Consider the following 23519-nt stretch of genomic DNA (forward strand, 5'->3'; position numbering starts at 1 on the left):
TTTTCTTTTCTTTTTTTTTTTTTTTTTTTTTTTTTGAGATAGAGTCTTGCGCTGTCACCTAGGCTGGAGTGCAGTGGTGCTATCTCAGCTCACTGCACCCTCCACCTCCCGGGTTCAAGCAATTCTTGTGTCTCAGCCTCCCGAGTAGCTGGGACTACAGGCACACACTACCATGCCAGCTAATTTTTCTATTTTTAGTAGAGATGGGGTTTCACCATGTTGGCCATGACTGGTCTCGAACTCCTGACCTCACTTGATCAGCCCACCTCGGCCTCCCATAGTGCTAGGATTACAGGCATGAACCACCGCACCCAGCCAGTTCCCTATTTTCAAATAAGGTTATATTCTAGGGCACTAGAGGTTATGTCTTCAACATATGAATTTTTGGGGAGACACAATTCAACACATAACTCTTGCCTTCTTGCTGTTCCTCTAGCACACTAAACTGATTTTCATTTCAGGTCCTTTGTACATGGCAAGTCTTTCTGTCTAGAACCCTAAAGAAGGCTGGCTGTTCCCTTCTCAGCATACACATATTATCTCATATGCCACCTTCTCAAAAAGGCCTTCCCTGATCACTCTATTTAAAATAGCCTCTCCAGATACGTTTGTCAGCTTGCTCCTTTCTGCCTGTGGACACCACCCAAGAAGCATCACTTAAGTCTCTCTTCTCCCTTCCGTCATGTCTAAGTCAGAGTCTCCTAAAGAGCCCAAACAGCTGAGGAAGCTCTTCATTAGAGGTTTGAGCTTTGAAACAACCGTTGAGAGCCTGAGGAGCCATTTTGAGCAATGGGGAATGCTCGCAGACTGTGCTGTAATGAAAGATCCGAACACCAAGCGCTCCAGGGGTTTTGGGTTTGTTACATACGCCACTGTGGAGAAGGTGGATGCAGCCACGAACACAAGGCCACACAAGGTGGATGGAAAAGTTGTGGAACCAAAGAGAGCTGTCTCAAGAGAAGATTGTCAAAGACCAGGTACCCACTTAACTGTGAAAAAGATAACTTGTTGGTGGCATTGAAGAAGACACTGAGGCCGGGCGCGGTGGCTCAAGCCTGTAATCCCAGCACTTTGGGAGGCCGAGACGGGCGGATCATGAGGTCAGGAGATCGAGACCATCCTGGCTAACACGGTGAAACCCCGTCCTTACTAAAAATACAAAAAAACTAGCCGGGCGAGGTGGTGGGCGCCTGTAGTCCCAGCTACTCCGGAGGCTGAGGCAGGAGAATGGCGTGAACCCGGCAGGCGGAGCTTGCAGTGAGCTGAGATCCGGCCACTGCACTCCAGCCCAGGAGACACAGCAAGACTCCGTCTCAAAAAAAAAAAAAAAAAGAAGAAGACACTGAAGAACATCACCTAAGAGATTATTTTGAACAGCATGGAAAGATTGAAGTGATTGAAATAATGACTGACTGAGGCAGTGGCAAGAAAAGGGGCTTTACCTTTGTAACATTTGACGACCATGATTCCGTGAATAAGATTGTCATTCCAAAATACCATACTGTGAATGGCCACAACTGTGAAGTTAGGAAAGCCCCGTCAAAGCGAGAGATGGCTAGTGCTTCTTCCAGCCAAAGACGTCAAAGTGGTTCTGGAAACCTTGGTGGTGGTTGTGGAGGTAGTTTCGGTGGGAATGACAACTTTGGTCATGGAGGAAATGTCAGTGGTCGTGGTGGCTTTGGTGGCAGCCGTGGTGGTGGTGGATATGGTGGCAGTGGGGATGGCTATAATGGATTTGGTAATGATTGAAGCAATTTTGAAGGTGGTGGAAGCTACAATGATTTTGGCAATTACAACAATCAGTCTTCAAATTTTGGACCCATGAAGGGAGGAAACTTTAGGGCAGAAGCTCTGGCCCCTATGGTGGTGGAGGTCAATACTTTGCCGAACCACAGTGTCTATGGCGGTTCCAGTAGCAACAGTAGCTGTGGCAGTGGCAGAAGATTTTAATTAGGAAACAAAGCTTAGCAGGAACGGAGAGCCAGAAAAGTGACAGGGAAGCTACAGGTTACAACAGATTTGTGAACTCAGCCAAGCACAGTGGTGGCAGGGCCTAGCTGCTACAAAGAAGACATATTTCAGACAAATATTCATGTGTATGGGCAAAAAACTCAAGGATTGTATTTGTGACTAACTGTATAACAGGTTGTTTTATTTTCTGTTCTGTGGAAAGTGTAAAGCATTCCAACAAAGGGTTTTAATGTAGTTTTATTTTTTTGCACCCATGTTGTTGACTGCTAAATGTAACAGTCTGATCGTGACACTGAATAAATGTCTTTTTTTTAAATGTGCTGTGTAAAGTTAGTCTACTCTGAAGCCATCTTGGTAAATTTCTCCAACAGTGTGACGTTAGAATTCCTTCAGGGTGATGCCAGGTTCTATTTGGAATCTATATACAACCTGCTTGGGTGGAGAAGCCATTGTCTTCAGAAACCTTGGTGTAGTTGAACTGACAGTTACTGTTGTGACCTGAAGTTCACCATTAAAAGGGACTACCCAAGCAAAATCATGGAATTATTGGTTATAAAAATGATTGCTGGCGCATCCTATGCAATATATCTAAATTGAATAATGGTACCAGATAAAATTATGGATGGGAATGAAGCTTGTGTAGCATCCATTATCATATGTAATCAATAAACGATTTAATTCTCTTGAATGAAATGACAACTCTATGGATTTGGGACTGGCAGAGATTTGGACTTTCCCTACCCACTACCCCGGTAATGTTGAATGCTTCTATCACAGTTCAAGTTCAAAGCTCTGCCAGGAATAGAAACTAGCTGCTGGCTAATGCTGCTCCATAAACCCACAGATTTGAAGTGTTTGGGCGGCCTTTTAAAAATGACCAATATCAGAAAGCATTTTAATGAACATAAAGAGACTTACATTAAAGGAAAAAATAAATAGCCTCTCTACCACACACACATCATTCCCTACTCCCTTTCCTGTTTCAGTTTTCTTCGTAGCGCTCATTACTACCTGAAATACTTTTATTTTTAGTTGTTTTCATCTGTCCCTCCCACCAGAATGTAAGTTCCTTGAGGACAAGAAACTTGTTCATCTTACTTCTGTATCATTAGCTCCTAACATAATGCCTGTTCAAAATTAAATATTTAATAAATGTTGAATTAACATTGAATGAATGAGCACTCACTTTATTCTCTGATTGAGTCTCTAAAAACTCCAATAGAATCAAGTTTCCACTGAGAAAATAGAGCTTATTTCAAACTCCTAAAGACATTCATTTTCCCCCTTTGAAATAAACTACACCTGTCTAAGAGACCAAGCATAAAACAATAAAATACTCCTCTCTCCCACAGTTGCCTTTTCTCTCTCTTCTTGTACTACCAGGAAACTACTCAATGGTAGCAAAAATCAGAGTGAAGAGAGGTTAGTTCCAAGACAGAAACACATTGTCAATCTTTACTCAAAGATTGTGCATCACCTGCTCTCTCTCCAGCCTGGCTAGCTCTTTTCAGGCCCGATAGGCACACATTCATGGGCCTGGCTGGACCACCTATGAGAGAGAAAAGGGTGATCCCTTCCATTAGATTAACAGCTTAGAAAAGGCTAGGGAGCTAAGCTGACTTCTTTTTTTTTGAGATGGAGTCTGGCTCTGTCACCCAAGCTAAAGTGCAGTGGTGCGATCTCAGCTCACTACAACCTCCACCTCCCAGGTTGAAGCAATTCTTGAGCCTCAGCCTCCCGAGTAGCTGGGACTACAGGGATTACAGGTATTAACCACGTCCAGCTAATTTTTGTACTTTTAGTAGAGATAGGGTTTCACCATGTTAGCCAGGCTGGTCATGAACTCCTGACCTCAGGTGATCCACCCGCCTCAGCCTTCCCAAAGTGCTGGAATTATAGGCGTGAGGCACTGTGCATGGCCTAAGCTGACTTCTTCTTCTTCTTTTTTTTTTTTTTTTGAGACAGAGTCTTGCTCTTTCGTGCAGGCTGGAGTGCAGTGGCATGATCTCGGCTCACTGCAACCTCTGCCTCCTGGGTTCAAGCGATTCTTCTGCCTCAGCCTCCTGAGTAGCTGGGATTACAGGCATGCCACCACCATGCCCAGCTAATTTTTGTGTTTTTAGTAGAGGCGGGGTTTCACCATGTTGGCCAGGCAGGTCTCAAACTGCTGACCTCGTGATCCTCCCACCTCGGCCTCCCAAAGTACTGGGATTACAGGCATGAGTCACCGTGCCTGGCCCTAAATGACTTCTAACTGAGATTTCTGAGTGTAAGAGCTTTAAGTCAGAGCAATGGCTATGTTTTGTTCCTCAGAGGTTTTTAAAAAGATAATTGTCCACTTTGAGTTCTGACCTGCCTGAAAATTGAGTGGTGAACCTAATGACCTCCTGCCTGCTGCCTCCCAGGTCTTTTATGACTTATGACAATTACTAAGACAAATTGATATCTTAAACAAAGGTCTCTTGGGGATTTTTTGTTATTGTTTGCTTTTGTATCTTCTTAACGATCAAAGGAGGACTCTAACAGGAACCTTTGATGTTTATCCAAGTAAATTCAGGCTTTTCCTGCAATAACGAAAGTAAGCTTGTTTGTGGTTTGTGAAGATTTAAGCAAAGGAGGAAAGAAAAGTTGATTTTTAGAAACTGTTTCTTAAAAGACAAATCTTTAAATGAACAGAGGAAAGAATTTAATTTAACAGTTTTCTGAGATCAGGTTCCAACTTTTTTCTATTTAATCTTTTTCCAAACCTGCTTAAGTCAGTAGTTTTTAAGCCCTTGTGGGTTGCAGACACCTTAGGGCAATGCATCTCAAATTTAGTATGGGTATGAACCACCTGGTGGTCCTGCTAAAATGAAAATTCTGATTCAGTAGGTCAGGGGAGGGCACTGTTGGATGGATCAAATGGATCTTCAAGCTTCCCCACTTGGGCACCCACTTTGGCTTCAGCCCACCTCCAAATGCCCAATGCACTCCTATTTTTCAAAGTCCACTGCTGCAGTATCCCATTCTAACTATTAATTCTTGTCAGATGCCCCTCTTACAAATCTTTCTGTTTTTACTTCACCTTCAAGTTTACCTCTCTTAGGTCCGTTTCTCTCTGGACCCTACTCTTGGTGAAAATATAATGAGCAACAGGTGATCGTGGGTTGATGGGTTATTTCTCTTTCTCCCTTGGACAGAAGACCAAGCCCTCCACCACCCCTCCACCACCCAATCCCTCCACCACCACAAGGTAACAATGGAATTTAACTATAGCTTTCAGGAACAAAGCTTTTCTCAAAGGAAAAATTCCAAATGGTAAAATTTTTCTGCCTTATAACACACTAATGAAAAGGCTATTTTTTAGTGGCTTGGAGAGGAGGAATAGAATTTCTAATTTCTCAGAAAAAAAAAAAAAAAAATCCGTACAACCTACCTAGGTAACTGCCAATCTGACCTGCTTACACTCTGCTCTGCCTCTCATCTGCTCTGGTCTCATTGAAAGCAACACTGTCTGATTTTAGAAATGGAACCATGAAACTGTTAAATGACCAGTTATTTCATGGTTATGTCCAAAGGGGTTGAAATTCCAAAACAAGGGGAGCAACCAATTTATTTTTCTTTTCTTTTTTTTTTTTTTACTGAGAGACCTTGATGACCCATGGTGAAGAGCTTCAAAGCAGTGTCCAAAGTCTTAACCATGAAAATCTTTTTCTTAACTGCAAAGAGGGCTCAGTCTTCAAAATTCAGATGGTCTCATGTCTTATCTTGTACTCTCCAGAAGGGAGGGCAACTATTTGCATTCTGTTCTGGGAGAGGTCCCTTCCGCTAAGGGTGTGTTAAGTGCTCCTAATACAACAAAGGAAAAGGATTTTTTTTTAAAAGCAGTTGCATTTCCTTATTTAAAAGGCCAATCGTTTACATACTGCTTTACTTGCAACCAAAATAGTTCTAATGCATTTATCCACAGCACGTTATATTGATGGTAGGGGCTATACATTGTCAACCTTTAGCTCTGAAATCTTGTGGCTTTATCTTCTTCTTCTTTTTTTTTTTTTTTCTTGAGATGGAGTCTTGCTTTGTCACCTAGGCTGGAGTGCAGTGGCGTGATCTCGGCTCAGTGCAACCTCCGCCTCCAGGGCTCAAGTGATTCTCCTGCCTCAGCCTCCCAGGTAGCTGGGATTACAGGTGCCCACCACTATGACAGGTTAATTTTTTGTGTTTTTAGTAAAGATGGAGTTTCACCACGTCGGCCAGGCTGGTCTCGAACTCCTGAACTCAAGTGACCCGCCCACCTCAGCCTCCCAAAATGCTGGGATTGCAGGTATGAGCCACTGCACCCGGCCTATCTTCTTTCCCGGGCTATGGGTAGTCAGTTCAGAGCCAGTAAATATGGTTGCGGGAAAGTGTTTTCTTTACCATCTGTATTACTTCCCTATTGCTGCTGTAACAAATTACTATAAACTTTGTGGCTTAAAGCAACACACACTTATCATTATCTTATGGTTCTGGATGTCATAATTCTGCATTGGCTCTCACTGGGTTAAAATCAAGGTGCTGACAGGGCTGCATTACTTTCTGGAGGCTCTAGGGGAGAAGTTCCAGCCCACATTCCTTGGCTCCTGGCTTCCTTTCTCTGTCTTCAAAGTCAGTAGTAATAGGTCATGTTCTTCTCACATCTCATCAATCTGACTTCTGTGTCCCTCTTCCATTTTTAAGGATCCTTGTGATTACATTAGGCCACCCATATAATCCACAATAATCTCTCTACTTTGGGGTCAACTGATTAGCAATCTTAATTCCACCTTCATTCCCTTTTGCCATGCAAGGTAACGTATTCAAAGGCTTAGGATGTGGACATCTTTAGGGGTCTATTATTCTGCCTACCACACCACCACATGACAAATGTTTATTGAACATCTACTGTTCATGGGAAGCTTTCTGCTCTGCCTTAAGGGACAATCTGGATAAGACAGGACTTGTTCAGAAAAGGGTAAATAACAATGGGAGGTTTCACAGGCTATGAGAGAGGTAAGAAGATGAGGAACTCATGCTATGTCATGCTACAAAAATTAGAAGACAGTGTGGTATGATGACTGAGGTGGTCAGAGAAGACTTCCTGGAAGAGGCAGAGCTTAATCGGTCTTAAAGAAAAGGCAAGACTTGAACATTGTTTCTGAGCTGAATAAGTCTTACATATACACTTTTGAGGGCAGATTCCCAAAGTAGCAGATGTAACATGAAAGTACTCACTGCTATTCTAGTGATGTCTCCATGACACTTATCAGCCTAAAAATCACTGTTATACATACCAGCTCATTTGATGCTCACCACAGCCCTGTGAGGGAAGTAGGGAGAACAGGGAACTACATAAACCTTTCCATCATTGAGTCCCTGGGCCCCTTTCCAGGCCTAGGTCCACCCCCAGTGTTCTTTCTTCCTTGTGGCCATAGGGATACCACCTGTTTTCTCCTTTGGTAATTATCTCCCCAAGCCTAGCTGCAGAATGAGACACAAACTCTGCACCTTCCTAGTTTCTTGCTACTATTGAAGCCAAGTACACAGGCTCATTTAAAATTTGCTAAACTCTGTAGAAAACAGGGTAAAACCGACAGACATAAGGGAGTGACAAAAGTTTCATAATCTTACAAAATTTGTATAATAATGGTCTCTGATCTATAGTTTCTGCTCCCCTTTTCAATGGCAAAAGAAAGTAGTATTGAATTTAGGTCCTCTGCTTATATTTTCTTAGGGCTCATCATTATCATCATCATTGTAGCAAGCAACTATGGAGTACTTTTTATATGTCAGGCAGTGTTCTCATTGCTTTCCATACTTTAACTCATTTAATTCTTACAACAACCCGTTTTATGGATAATGAGGCAGACTTCAAACCTAGGTAGACTGGCTCTGGAATCTGTTTCTAACCACTACACCATACTGCTCTACCATCTCTTCCGCACCACCACTTTGCCTTCTGCCTGTCAATATAGGCTACAATTTGGATGCTTTCTCCATGAGGGATCAGTATGCTAAGTTACAGAAGAAGAAACTGAGGCTGAGCCAAGTTAGACTCCAAGGCAGCATTAATAATGAGTGGGGAGCTGGAGGTCAAATCCAGCTCCATCATACCATGTTGCCTTTATGAGGTGCTACTTTGGTGAGGTCTGGTTCTGCTCCAACATAGTAAAAAGAAGTGATTTCAAATGATTCCACATGTATCAGTCCCTCGTACCATTATGGGATGTTTCATTTTTGGATGCTGTAATCAAGACCAGATTAATACCTTTAAAGGCTCTAAGATTTAAAAGAAACGAATGTCCTCCCAACACCATCCTCTATGGATTCAAATTAAAAGTAATTATAAACAATAAAATAAGTAAAACAAACTATCATTTTTCCCATGACTACTTAAATTTTTGTTTTTGAAATACCAGCCATCAAATTCTTTTATAAGTTCTTAAAAGTATTCTCAAAACAATTTTTTCTGATGTCCTAAGCACATGTTTAAACTATTAAGTAATTCAACACTCTCTGTTACATCTTAATTCCTGGAAGAGGTGTACAAGATTTGTAACTGTAAAGGCAAATTTGGGACAAATGAGGACAGAAACAAGTGATCAGGAAGAAGACAGAACATGCAGGTCAGGGAAGGGCTGTGTGTTTATAGTTTGCAAGAATCCACCTACCATGGGTGGGATCAACCATCTACAGGAAATCTTCCCGAAAGACTGTAGTCTATGGTAAAACTATGAATAAGTTACTGATGACGTTTAAGTACTCCCTAGAGATCTCCAGGAAGCAACCTCAAATTTAATCAATGCCCTATAATCCATAAACCTGGGAAATGCAAACATTAAAACAGGCGAAACAATACAGGGTGGAGGGGACTATTATAATGTCTAGAGCCAACAGAAGGAAAGCAATTCTTGGAGAATTTACAAAAAAGGGAAGTTGATGGTGAGAAGTTTTATTTATTTATTTTAACTTATTTTTATTTTACTTTAAGTTCTGGGATACATGTGCTAAACGTGCAGGTTTGTTACATAGCTATACATGTGCCATGGTGGTTTGCTGCACCTATCAACCCATCATCTAGTTTTTAAGCCCATATAGTTTTTAAGCTGGATTCTTGCAAACTGTAAACACACAGCCCTTCCCTGACCTGCATGTTCTGTCTTCTTCCTGATCACTTGTGTCTGTCCTCATTTGTCCCAAAATTGCCTTTACAGTTGCAACTCTTGTACACCTCTTCCAGGAATTAATATGTAACAGAGAGTGTTGAATTACTTAACAGTTTAAACATTAGGTATTTGTCCTCATGCTCTTTCTCCCCTTGCCTGCCACCCCCCCAACAGGCCCCGGTGTGTAATGTTCTCCTCCCTGTGTCCATGTATTCTCATTGTTCAAATCCCACTTATGAGTGAGAACATGCAGTGTTTGGTTTTCTGTTCCTGTGTTAGTTTGCTGAGGATGATGGTTTCCAGCTTCATCCATGTCCCTGCAAAGAACATGAACTCATTCTTTTTTATGGCTGCATACTATTCCATGGTATATATGTGCCACATTTTCTTTATCCAGTCTATTATTGATGGGCATTTGGATTGGTTCCAAGTCTTTGCTATTTTAAACAGTGCTGCCGTAAACTTACACGTGCATGTGTCTTTATAGTAGAATGATTTACAATCCTTTGCGTATATACCCAGTAATGGGATTGCTGGGTCAAATGGTATTTCTGGTTCTAGATTCTTGAGGAATCACCATACTGTCTTTCACAATGTTTGAACTAATTTACACTCACACCAACAGTGTAAAAGCATACCTATTTCTCCACATACTCTCCAGCATTTGTTGTTTCCTGACTTTTTAATGATCACCATTGTAACTGGCGTGAGATGGTATCTCATTGTGGTTTTGATTTGCATTTCTCTAATGGCCAGTGATGATAAGCTTTTTTTCATGTTTGTTGGCCACATAAATGTCTTGATGGTGAGAAGTTTTTAGTGTGTCCAGCATTGCCCAAGAGAGGGAGGTTTCAGATTTGGGGCATGAATATTTTAGTTGAATTTGCTGGTGTAATCTTATCTTGAAAAGGGCCAAGTGAGTTTGCTGCTATAGTTTAATAGTAATATTCCATTAAGATCATCTGACTATCTTAGCTCAGATTCTGTGATCACCAACTTATCAACGGACTTCACAGTACTCTGATATTGGGAATAGGAGTCCTACCTCACAGACATAAGGGTCCGATCAGCATGGCATATATAATTCTTTAGATAATACATAAATTGTCATCCAGATTATAGATCATTCTTTTATGAATCACAGGATCTCAATATTGGAGTATATGTAAGGGACATTTAGTTAACCATCCACCTGGTGCTGATATTCCCCTTATAAAAAGCTGACAAGGGGTTGTCCATTTGTCCTTGAGAGTCTCAAGTAATAGGAAACACATTACCTCTTTACTTCTCTGAACACCTGTGTTGGAAAATTCTGCTTTATATTGAAAAAAATGTGTTACTTTATTTGTATTTTTATTTTTTGACACAGAGTCTTGTTCTGTTGCCCAGGCTGGAGTGCAGTGGCATGACCTTGGCTCACCACAACCCCTGCCTCCTGGGTTCAAGTGATTCAAGTGCCTCAGCCTCCTCAGTAGCTGGGACTACAGGCATGCACCACCATGCCAGGCTAATTTTTGTATTTTTGGTAGAGATGGGGTTTTGCCATGTTGGCCAGGCTGTTCTCAAACTGCTGACCCCAGTGATCCGTCTGCCTTGGCCTCCCAAAGTGCTGGGATTATAGGAGTGAGCCACCGTGCCCAGCCAAAAGTGTGTTACTTTAGAGCCCCCATTCCTTGGTTGACTCCTTGGGTCACATACAAAACAATCTAAATCTTCTAAAAAAAAAAAAAAGTAGATAAACTCATGTCCCCGATAAACCTTTTCCAGGCCAAATTCCCTTCCTTCTTTAAATCCTCCTAATATAGGATGCTTTCAAATCATTACATCAACCTGGTCACCCTTCCATGGACAGGCTTTATTTCTCTTTTAATATGTGGTCTTGGGCATGGGCAAGTATTTTTGTAAAATTTACAAATGTAAAATATTTTCGTCGCTCGTGATTGACTGTCTCTTACCACTCCAACTTCCCTCTGTCACACTTCCCCTCAGGTCAAGTGATGCTGGAGTGGCTATGAGCATTTCTGGAATACAGATAAGAGGTTATTGTTTTGGTGGTATATTTAGTTTGGATTTAGGAGAATATATATTATGTGGTTCACTGCCACTTCTATATCTAGTTAACTGATTGATAGCTGCCTTAATGTAGAAATGGCTTCCAGGAAAACTCCTACTACGCACTATGCCAATTTCACCTGGCATTATGATACTAAATTGCAGGTGTGTTCGGCAGCTAATGAAAATGTTATTTTTATGGGTTTGGTGATGTTGAAGAGATTTTTCAGCTTTTTACAATAAATATAAAATGTACTATGCATTGAGCTATACTCCTTATAATGGGAACATTTCATGGCATATAAATTATACCTCAATAAATCTGTTTAAAATGTGCTGTGATTTCTTTTCTATTTTAAATAAATGTTTGCTTTTGTGCCTAAAGTAAAATAAAAATATGTAGCAGGATATCTACAAAACCTGTACAAAACATCCCCTTTGTATGGAAGAGTGAAATGGAAGCATCCCCTTTGAGATTGGGAATTAGGCAAGGGGATCACTACTTCTACCTCTGTGCAACATTGTACTAGAAGTTCTAGTAAGTGCAGTAAGTGAAGTAAAAGAAATAAAAGTTATAAAAATTAGAAAAAAGAAGGTTGGGCGCGGTGGCTCACGCCTGTGATCACAGCATTTTGGGAGGTCAAGGCAGGCGGATCACCTGAGGTCAGGCGTTTGAGACCTGCCTGGCCAACATGGTGAAACCCCGTCTCTACTAAAAATACAAAAATTAGCCGAGCATGGTGGCAGGCGCCTGTAGTTCCAGCTACTCGGGAGGCTGAGGCAGGAGAATCGCTTGAACCCAGGAGGCAGAGGTTGCAGTGAGCTGTTGCAGTGAGCTATTGCACTCCAGCCTGGGCAACAAGAGGGAAACTCCATCTCAAAAAAAAAAAAAAAAAAAAAAAAAAAAGATAGAATTAGAAAAAAGAAATAAAACTGTGTTTAGAGCAAAAAATGTGACCATGTTTATAGCTAATCTAAGACAAAATACAGAAATATTATTACAATTAATAAGTGAGTTCAGCAATGTTGCTGGGCATAAAAATCAATATGTAAAAACAAATTGTCTCTTTAGCAGCCATCATTAAAAATTAAAATAAAAATATATAATTTACGACCTCATGAAAACATATAAAGTTCTTAGAAGTGAATATAACAAAGGAGATGCAAGAATTTGATTATAAAATTTACATGAAAATGAAAAAGGCCAAGAATAAAAACAAAACACAGAACCCCCCCCCCAAAACAAAGAAACAAACAAACAAAAAGCCAAGAATAGCCAAAGCACTCTTAAAGAACAAGGAGGGAAAACTTGTCTTATCAGATGTCAAGACTTAGTAATTAAGGCAGTGGCATGTAAGAACTAAATGGAGAGCTCCGAAACAAACTCGTGTATAAAGACATTTCATATATAATAGAACTGACATTTTAGATCAGCGAAGAAAGTATATTTTTGAAAGTACTTTTCAAAAATGGTCGGGCGTGGTGGCTCATGCCTGTAATCCCAGCACTTTGGGAGGCCCACGTGGGTGGATCACATGAGGCCAGGAGGTCAAGACCAGCCTAGCCAACATGGCAAAAACCTGTCTCCACTAAAGATACAAAAATTAGCTGGGCATGATGGTGCTTGCCTGTAATCCCAGCTACTCAGGTGGCTAAGTCATGAGAATCGCTTGAACCCAGGAGGCAAAGGTTGCAGTGAACGGAAATCATACAACTGTACTCCAGCCTGGGTGACAGAGCAAGACCCTGTCTCAAAAAAAAAAAAAAAAAAAGTACTTTTCAAAAATGATGCTGGAGCAATTCGTTTTTCATATTTAAAAGTCGTAAATTGGATACCATAAGTAAAAATCAGCTCCAGGTGGATTCAAAACATAAATGTAAAATGCAAAAATATAAAATTTCTGGAAGAAAATATAAAAGAGTGTCTTGATATCTGGGTATTTCTAGAATTTCTAAAGCAAGACATAAAATGCATAAATCATAAAAGAAATGACTGATAATCAGAGTGCATTAAAACTTTCATTTATCAGAAAACACTATTAAGAAAGTAAAAAGATAAGCCATAAACATAACCAATAAAAGATTAGTATAAGATTATAAACAGAACCCTAAGAATCTATAAGCAAAAGAAAAATAAACCAATAGAAAGATAGGCCATAAGGTAGAATAGGCTCAGAATAGGCTCTTTTAAAAAGAGAAAACTCAAATGGCCAGCAGTTGAATTAAAAGATGCTCAAACTCATTAGTAATCAGGGAAATGCAAATTAAAATCATAATAAAATAGTATTCCACACTTACTTGAATCATAAAAATAAAAAAGTCTGGAAAATACTGAGGGTTGGTAAGCATGTGGAGGAAGTAGAACTCTCATTCATAACTCTCTGTAGTATACATTTAGGTGGTCACTTTGGAACGGGCTTAGAATTACATAGCAAAGTAGAATATGTGCAAATCTCAGGACCCAGGAATTCTACTCCTGGGTATATACCTTAGAGAAACTGTAGCATATGTGTGACATTTGATCAACATTGTTCCGTCATCATATCTATCAGTAGTGGGATGAATGAATACATTAATGTATATTCGTTCATGCAATGGCATATTAGATAGCAGTGTAAATGAACTGTAATTACATGTACATGTATGAATCTCAAAAACCCAATGTTGAAAGAAGCAAACCACAGAAGCATACATACACCCTGCCAGGTTTCATTTACAAAAAGTTCAAAAACAGGAAAAAACTAAACAAGATATTGTTTAGGGATGCAACTATAGTTAGTAAAAATATAAAGAAAAATAACGGAATGATTACCCCAAATTTCAGGATAGTGATTACATCTGGTGGGGTAGAGGAGAGGAAGAAGATAGATGTGATCAGGGAGGGAAACAAAAAGAGCTTTAAGATACTGGAGAAAAATAGTCTATTTTCTTTAATCTGAGTAGCGAACATACAGATATTTGTTCCTTAAAATTGTTCTTTAAGTTACATATATATGTTTTATATACTCTTCTGTGTATATTTCACCATTTTAGAAAAGGAAAAAAAATCAGTGCCCAGAGCTGAACATACAACTCTAGTTAATCTGCCCAGAGCTGAACATACAACTCTAGTTAATCTATCATACTAGAAGACAATCATCTCCATTCTTTTGAGTGCTCTGCCCCTGTTTATTTTGAACCAAAGTGTACATTTATACTTGTTAAATTTTCTCTTATTGTATTTGGCCCTTCTTTTCACTTGTCCTTCCAGCCAGTCAAGCTCTCCCCAAAGCCATCATCATATATGTCAAGCATGGGTCATCCTCCAGGGCAACTGGTATGCTAAAGTTTCTGAGCCAGCCGGGCTGAAATCCAAATGGCAGCTGGCAGACGTGGCAACACTTTGAAACAGCTTCCTTACCACACACGCTTCCCTCCCTACTTCTCCTGAAGTCATCTGTTAATGGACCCAGACTAATTATCTTTTTTATGAGAAACTTTAGCAAATCTTTTATCTAGGAAGGCAATGCTTTGCATTAGGTCATGTTGATAAGGTGATGAGAGAGAATATTTCATCCAAGAATACTGCTATTTCCTGAAGGGGTAAAAACCCCACAGGGAAAACCCCTGTGGTTCTCATAGGTAGGGCTGGTCTATCTAAGCTGATAGCACAGTTCCGTCCAGAGAAGGGAGGCAGAATAAACTTATTCATTCTCGGGGACTCTTGGGATAGGTGTGCGTTTTTCACATCTTGAAGACTCACAAGTCTGGATAAATGTCCCATTCCTGAAGGACCTCTCCAGAATCCGGATTGCTGAATCTTCCCTGCTGCCTAGAGGGGCTCCAAAGCACCTCTTGACAATGGGAAACTGCGTGGTTAATCACTGGTTTTCAGTTTTGTTTCTGGTAAGTGATGTTTGACTTCCTATTAATCAGGAGGAATTAAGGAGAAATCATGTTTGTTAATATTTGTGAAATAATTTGAAAGGGAAAGATTCCATGCCAATTATTGGGTTCCTCAGGACCAGTTAGTTAAAAAATACAACTCTGGGTCAGATGAGAGGACAGAGGCAAATAGCATGCAATTGTTCATGTTGTCAAATCACAAGTATTTGGAATTTCAATCTGTTTTCATTTTCTGTCATCTCCCTTTCTCTTCCATCTCATTTCTAACTACTACCATGAGTGCTGATTTCTCTCTGTCTTTCCTATACTGGTCCCGTCAAGATTTCAAAAAGTCGCTGAATGTTTGAGACGAAAGTGATCTTAGAGATCATCTGGCCCAGCACTACCCACTAGAAATATAGCAAACCACATAATGTATTTCCTAAATTTTCTAATACCTGCACTGAAAATGTAAAAATAAACAGGTGAAGTTAATATTTAACAATATAATTCATTTAACCCAACATATCAACAGATCCTTTCAGTATGTATTCAATATTGAATATATTAATAAGATAATTTGCATATTTTTATTTTTACTGAGTCTTTCAAATCTGATATGTATACCCACAGCACATCTCAGTGAAGACTAGCCACATTTCAAGTGCTCAGCAGCCCCATGTGGGTAGTGGCTGTGGCATTGCGTAGTGCAGATGTAAACCAACTTATTGATTGTACAAAGGAAAATAAGACCTAGATGTCACACAATGAATTGACTGAAGAGGCATCACTTGAACCCAGCTCCCCAGTGATGTTCAGGCCAGAACCCCTTTACCACCCTATGTATGCACAATCCCTTTCTCCTAACACTCCAACGCCTCTCTCTACTCTCATTCTTCCATTTCTGAGCCACAATTGAGCCTGGGGCTCCCTGGGTCCTTTCTCACTTTCCTAGATCTTCATTCATTACTCTTTCTCTTTTCTCCTATTTTGCTTTTGGGTCCCACAGGCGAAACAGGAGAAAAGAGAAGGTGTGATGCTTCTTTTTTCTCCTGTCCACCCCCTCGCCCCCCACCACCAGGTGCTCCAGGGAAAAATATGTGAGTTTCCCTGGAGGGTTGTTTGTTTTATATTTAACAAAAGTGCTTGTTTTGTCAGGTTATCCCATGACATATTTTAAATGCTCAATGCCTTATATTGAGTTCCTTTTGCACAATAATGGAAAAAACACTAGTTTAGGAGAAAGAGAACCTGGCAAGTACTTTGAATTCTGCTACTAACTGGGTGACCTTGATCAAATTATTTATCCTCTCTAGACTTCAGGTCCTGTATGTGTATGTGGGGGGGACTGGGCAGGGGAGGGCAGCAAGGGATTAATAAAGTGACTAGATTAGATACAAATATAAGGGTGTTTCTAGCTCTAAAATCCACATTTACCTGCATTTTGCCCCTCTTATTTTTTGCTGGGAGAGGTTACCAGCTATGATGGTGACTCACATTTAACTCTCTAGCTTTGAATTTCCATCCCCCACCAAACCAGCTGGCAAGCTTAGACTTCTCATTATCTCTGATATATACTCCTATGCACTGATTTTTAAATAAAAGATAAATTACTTAAAAATCGTTTTATTCCTCCTTCCTCCCAGGTCTTGTAGTTTACCTACTTTGTCGTTCATAGTGGAGGAAATGACAGCTAAGATGGGGAATGGAATTCCTTACTCCTAGATATCACTGTATTTCATCATTTGCCTTGCCTACAATTGATGATGGGCTGACACAGAGTTATTTGGCCCTGTGTCTCTTTGTGATCCAGAAATATTTCTGCTCCCTCTAAATAAACTTCTCTCCTCTGTCTTCCAAATTCTGGAGGTATCTGTGACTGTTGACTTTCTTTTCTTTCAAAGACGTTTCTCTGGAAGACACTCAGCTCTGGAAAAGGGTATCTGAGCAAAGGAGGCAGGAAGAAATTGATTGGCAAAGGAGGTTCGGTGGTGACACAACTCTGTAGCTAGCATTTATTGATCTCTTACTAAGCCCCAAGCATTGCATTAATCACTTTACACGCATTATCTGACGTTAGCCTCATAGCACTACTATAAAGTAGGTCCTGCTATTATCCTCATTTTACAGGTGAAGAAATTGAGGTTTAGAAAAGTTAAATCACATGTCTGAGATTACAGAGCTATTAATTGGTGATGCTGCAACTTGACTCCAATATCACACTTTAAATCACTATGTTATAGTACTAAAGGTGTGTGAGTGGTCTAGATCTAGGGAGTCTGAATAGGCCATGTCCTAGGCTAAAGGTCCTTTGCCTGTTGTGCTGAGATGGTTCTGACTTACACTGGGTCGAAGTATATATACTAGCGCCCTGGAGACCTGTTGAATTACAGACTGTCGAATCACCTCCACACTTGAGCTAGAGACCAGTTGGTTGGTCCTCAAGGTAATGGGCAGTGAGTTCCAAATTTCACGTTTAGCCAGTGCAGAGACAGAACTTGGGACAAGCAAAAGCAGTCTTAAGAGCTCAAATAAGTCCCAAGGAAAAATAGATTAATTTGAAAAAAGACTCACAATCTGAAAACAGGAAAATGTATGTCAGGGTGTAATTAAAAACGCAGGCCCATCTGGAATGGTTTAGTTCTTTTCAGATAGGTATTGTTATAGATGCTAAATTTGTTCTTTGTTTCTTCAGATATCCATTTATTCACTTATTGCCATCTTTTAGGTGCAACAGTTTGAATGCTGTAGTCCAAGAATTGGCAAATGTTTCTGTAAAAAGCTAGATAGTACATATTTTAGGCTTTGCAAGCCATATGGTCTCTGTCCCAACTACTCTACTCCGTCATTGTATCACAAAAACAGCCATAAACAATACAGAAATGAGTAGCAGTGGCTAAGTTTCAATACCACTTTATTTATGGTCACGGAAATCTGAATTTTATATAACTTTCATGTGCCACAAAATATTCTTCTTTTGATTTTCTCAACCATTAGCAAATTTGAAAATATAAAATACAAAAAACCATTCTGAGCTTGCAGGCTGTGGCAAAACAGGTCATGGGCCATGGACCTCAGTTTGCTGACCATGCTCTGGTCTAATGCATGTCTCAAAGTGCTGACTCACCCTGAAAGCCAGTTAGATACTGGCAGGATTGTACTCGTTTAAGATGAAAACAGGTAAACCCAAAATAGCCAAAATGGCGACACTCTTCCTATCCCTATCCTTTATTTACTCCTTCCCATGCTCAAATTTCACTTTATTCCTTGCATGTTTTTTTTTTTTTTTTCTTCCTCTAGGCTGTTTGGTTGGGGCTGAATGTTTTCCTGTTTGTGGATGCCTTCCTGAAATATGAGAAGGCCGACAGATACTACTACACAAGAAAAATCCTTGGGGTGAGTATCACGGTTGTGATGGAGGAATCCTATTTTTTCCTTATCTCTGATTCTGGCTTCTTTGTGACCTAATGCCCTGATATCCTCTAGGGCTAGGGTTGCCAGAAAAAGTACAGAATGCCCAACTGACTTTGAGTTTCAGATAAATGACAAATTATTTTTTGATATAAGTATGCTCCAAATATTATATGGAACACAGATATATGAAAATATTTATTTTTAAAAATCTGAAGTTAAAATTTAGCTTAGCATCCTGTATTTTTATTTAATAAATCTGATAACCCCATCTAGGGCACACTACCCAGACCCAATAAAGGAAACATGCCATAAAGAAAACTATTAGGCAGTGGTTTTCAAACTGGTTTCCAGAAACTCGGGTGTTCCTACAGGGTATGAGGGGAAGGCTAACTGGGCAGTGCTCCTGCTCCTGCCCCTGTTTCAACCAAAGCAGCCTATATCTATCTATGAACACCTGCTTACAATTTTAAGGAAGTGTTTGGGTTTTTTTTAAAAAAAAGGAAAGTAAAAAAGAAAAAACAAACACAACTTGAAAACACCGCTGCCATGGAAACATACCTCTCTATCAAATAAGAGGGATACTTAGGGGAGTCTCATGGGTGCTACAGAATTCAAGGCCTGCAGAAAGGAGGGCTCACGTCAAGGTTACACAACAGAGAAGCTTGGGGAAGCGGCAGATCAAAAACAGAAGAGGGAGGGAGTGGGTAGGGCACATGGGTGTGGAGGTGACCAGGAGGAAGCATGGAGTTGAGGATGGTTCTCTCACAGGCTGATGAACCCGGACACTGCCTGGTTAGAAGAGCATATTTGACTGCTACCTCTAGTCTATTATGCAATAACAGAGGATTTTTAAATCACTTTCATCTTGACAGTGTCTTTTTTTTTTCTTAGTAGCTTTCAGTATCCTCCCAATGTACATGTTTAAAGACAGCTTGTCCTTTTATTTATTTATTTATTTATTTATTTATTTTGAGACGGAGTCTCACTCTGTCGCCCAGGCTGGAGTGCAGTGGCCGGATCTCAGCTCACTGCAAGCTCCGCCTCCCGGGTTTACGCCATTCTCCTGCCTCAGCCTCCCGAGTAGCGGGGACTACAGGCACCCGCCACCTCGCCTGGCTAGTTTTTTGTATTTTTTAGTAGAGACGGGGTTTCACCGGGTTAGCCAGGATGGTCTCTATCTCCTGACCTTGTGATCCTCCCGTCTCGGCCTCCCAAAGTGCTGGGATTACAGGCTTGAGCCACCGCGGCCGGCCTGTCCTTTTAAAAAAATGCTTTTTTCTCTCTCCATAATCAAAGAATCCATGTTGAGATCACAACTAATTTGAATGTTCTGTTCATGGTTTATTTCACCCTGCTGTTTTCCATTTTAAATGTTCATCCTTGATCCTTCTTTAGAAAATAACTCCAAAGGAGGTATTAATTTGCTTTAAAAATAGTTTTTTACTAAGAGAATGATGCAATAAATGTGACTAGTTATTAACAGCTTGATTACTGCATGACCAAAATGTCAGCAGCAGAAAAATAAATTATGCTGATGTCCCATGGACATTTTGTTTTTTAAAAATTATTTAAAAATTGTTTATATACGTAGGGGGTATAACTACAGGTCTCTTTCTTTCCTTCTTTCTTTTTTCTCTTTCTTCCTTTCTTTCTTCTTCCTTCCTTTTCTTTCTCTCTTTCCTTCCTTCCTTCTTTGTTTTCATTCTCTTTATTTTGAGACAGGGTCTTTCTCTGTTACCCAGGCTGGCATGCAGTGGCATGATCATGGCTCACTGCAGCCTCGACTCTCCCAGTCTTCAGCTATCTTCCCACCTCAGCCTCCTGGGACCACAGGTGTGCACCACCAAGCCTGGCTAATTAAAAAAAAATTTTTTTTGTAGACATGGGGTCTCCCTGTGTTGCTCAGGCTAGTCTCAAAACTCCTGGGCTCAAGTAAAATTCCCACCTTGGCATCCCAAAGGCCGGTATTACAGGTGTGAGCCACCTTGCCCAGCCACAAGTACAGGTTTCTTACATGCATATATTGCATAGTGATGAAGTCTGGATTTTTAGTTACCTATCACCTGAATAGTGAACATTGTACCCAGTGGGTCATTTTTCAACCCTCACTCCCCTCCCACCCTCCCACCTTTTGTAGTCTCCAATGTCCATTATTCTACTCCGTAGGACATTTCATTTTTAAGGCCCTATTTAAAAAAATTAATTATCAGTACTGCTGCTTGCAATGAGATCAAACCATATATTAGGTTGGTGCAAAAGTTATTGCGGTTTTTGCTATTAAAACTTTGCAAAAACTGCAATTACTTTTGCACCATCCTAATAGAAGGGTATAAGTAAAATGTGAAAATCTCCCTCCCACCCCACTCCCCAGAGATATACACACACACAGACAGACATGCACACACACTGACATAAGCTCACAAATGTATCAGACACATAGGATTTGTTTTTGACGTGGGTACTATTGTTTATTCACATTTTCATTTTCATATAGTCAAATTTGCTGTTTTTTTTGGTGTACAGTTCTATGAGTTTGGGTAAACACATACAATAGGACACATAGTTTTTTTGTTTTAACCGAAAAAGGGATCACTTTGTAGATATTGGCTGGAAATTGTTTACGTTACTATATCTCACATATATCTTTTTTTTTTTTTTTTTTTTTGACACGGAGTCTCACTCTTTCGCCCGGCCTGGAGTGCAGTGATGCCACCTCCTGGGATCAAGCAATTTTCGTGCCTCAGCCTCCCGAGTAGCTGGGATTACATGTGCGCACCACCATGCTTGGCTAATTTTTTGTATTTTTAGTAGAGATGGGGTTTCACCATGTTGGCCAGGCTGGTCTCAAACTTCTGACCTCAAGTGATCCACCAGCCTTGGTCTCCCAAAGTGCTAGAATTACAGGCATAAGCCACTGCACCCAGCCTCAGATATCTTTCCATGTGAGTGCCTAACCAGTGGTGTGCTGAAACCAGCTCATATCAGGTTGCAATGCCAGTTGTGTGCATCTCTTCCCAACTCTACATTCAATGGTGTTCAATGACATCAAGTTAGTGTCTTGAAATCTGCCATGGTAGGAGTATTTACATCATCAAAATTGGCAAATGCTAGAAATCAGGAATCCCCCTCTGCCCAAAAAGCTAGTCATTAAAATATTTACCATCACTGCATCACTGCATAGAGCTCTCAGCCTTTTAAGAGAATAACAATTAATTACATTGATATACCATAATTTATTTAAACATTTCACAGGTTATTTCTTCAACTCATGCTCTCCTTGGGAAAATACAGAGAGCAATTTGATTCACTATGAAGTAGAGCAATAAGCAGTAGAGGAAGAAGTTTAAATCCATAGTCAATGATGCATTAATGGCAGCAGGAGTTCAATTATAACACCAGTGAGTGGGGATCTAGAGAAATGAACATACATTGGCATATTTAAATGTGCTGCAATGAGGAAAAAAATGTTTTCTCTAAAAAGAATTCATCCTATACAGATAGCCACCACAGAATATGGAACTGTGAAATTATAGTCCTATATTTTCAATTCACTTGCCAATTTTAGCTTTAAGAAATCTCTGTGATTCAAATAAGCAAGTAGTGGGAACCAATGTGGAAATGCAGGATCTCTGAGATGAGCAGAGGAAATTTACTCAGAAATGGAACAGGCTGTCTGTACCGAAAACAGTCGGAGCGTGACTCAGCAGAGGGAGAAAACACAGGTCATGTGGAAAAGCCAGAAATGGAAAACAGTAGGGCAGCTTTTGTTCACCACACTGCCTGACATTCTTAGCCATTATGGATACTAGACAGGTCTTGTCCTGGTGTATTAAACTGATATCACATGTTCCTGGGTTTACGATGTAAGGAAAAATCAATTTTGTGCTTCATAGATAATTAGAGAAAGGCCAAGAAATTGTTAACCTTAACCCATACCCCTCCTTTTAGAAAGTCTTTGACATGCACACAATATAAGGTTGGCCAGTCAGCTGAAATGCAAAAAAATTGCCTGGCTGCTGCTGTCAGCTCCTCTGCTATGACAACATTGTCACACTCTATAGCAGTCCCAAGTTCATGAAGTGGACTCAGAGACCAGTTGTACAGAGTTGAGGAGAGAAGTCAGATTTAGCTGCCATGGAGTTAAGCATATTCTGTCCAGCTTATACCTAGTAAGGCCTGTTTTTCTGGGCTAAATACTTCTTTGAAGCATTGATTTCTTGTCTCCTTTGCTAGCAGCTTCTACTGCTGGATCAGGTTGTTCTTGATTTATGCTGCTTGGCCACCTAAGGATATCAGCTTAAAATTTTGCTCCTCTGAAGTTCTCCCTTCTCAAATATCTACCTGTTTAAAAATTTTACTCTAAGAGGTTTGCTAGTCTTGACTAACTTTGTTCAATTTTTAAAGACATCTTAATAGAATTGCTTAAAATTTTAAGGGTTTTTATTATACAACTATTATGTACTTATAACTGCAATATTAGAAAATACAGAAAAGAATAAAATACCATCTGTAATTATACCTCTAAGTATGAGCTTTATTTAAAATGCAAATAAAGGTATATATGATCCTTGGCCAGGCATGGTGGCTCACGTCTGTAATCCCAGCACTTTGGGAGGCCAAAGCAGGCAGATCTCTTGAGCTCAGGAGTTCCAGACCAGCCTGGGCAACATGGCGAAACCCCATCTCTACCAAAAATACAAAAATTAGCTGGGTGTGGTGGTGCACACCTGTAGTCCCAGGTACTCTGGAGGCTGAGGTGGGAGGATGGCTTGATCCCAGGAGGCGGAGGATGCAGTGAGTTGAGATCTCGCCACTGCACTCCAGCCTGGGCAATAGAGCCAGACCTTGTCACACATATATATGTGTGTGTGTGTGTGTGTGTGTATATATATATATATATATGATCCTTAGGACTTTTTTACAAGTGGCAAATAACAAAATTATAATTAAGGGTATTAAGTAAAATGTTGCATCCATAGAATGTTTTGCTAACATGTAATCATTAAATTCTATTCTCTTTCATGTTAGTAAATGTAGTCAAACATTTCCAAACTA

At 40.2% G+C, this 23519-nt stretch overlaps 1 protein-coding gene and 1 pseudogene across 2 annotated transcripts in view; both read left to right on the forward strand.

Moving 5' to 3' along the window:
* Positions 1–3076, forward strand: part of LOC111536531 — a 36437-nt pseudogene extending 33361 nt beyond the window's left edge.
* Positions 3077–6213: 3137 nt separating this feature from the next.
* Positions 6214–23519, forward strand: part of NOX1 (NADPH oxidase 1) — a 34573-nt gene continuing 17267 nt past the window's right edge. Inside the window, exons 1-2 of one of the 2 annotated variants that reach the window (XM_023202883.3) lie at positions 6214–6274; positions 18351–18446. In XM_023202883.3, the coding sequence (XP_023058651.1) occupies positions 6260–6274; positions 18351–18446 (111 nt within the window). In that variant the 5' untranslated portion in view covers positions 6214–6259. Of the gene's footprint in view, positions 6275–12963; positions 15072–18350; positions 18447–23519 lie in introns of those variants that run through there. The other variant, XM_023202882.3, reaches the window with a different exon arrangement.

Source organism: Piliocolobus tephrosceles, chromosome 12 (genome assembly GCF_002776525.5).
Source record: "Piliocolobus tephrosceles isolate RC106 chromosome 12, ASM277652v3, whole genome shotgun sequence".
NCBI classification, from domain to species: Eukaryota; Metazoa; Chordata; class Mammalia; order Primates; family Cercopithecidae; genus Piliocolobus; species Piliocolobus tephrosceles.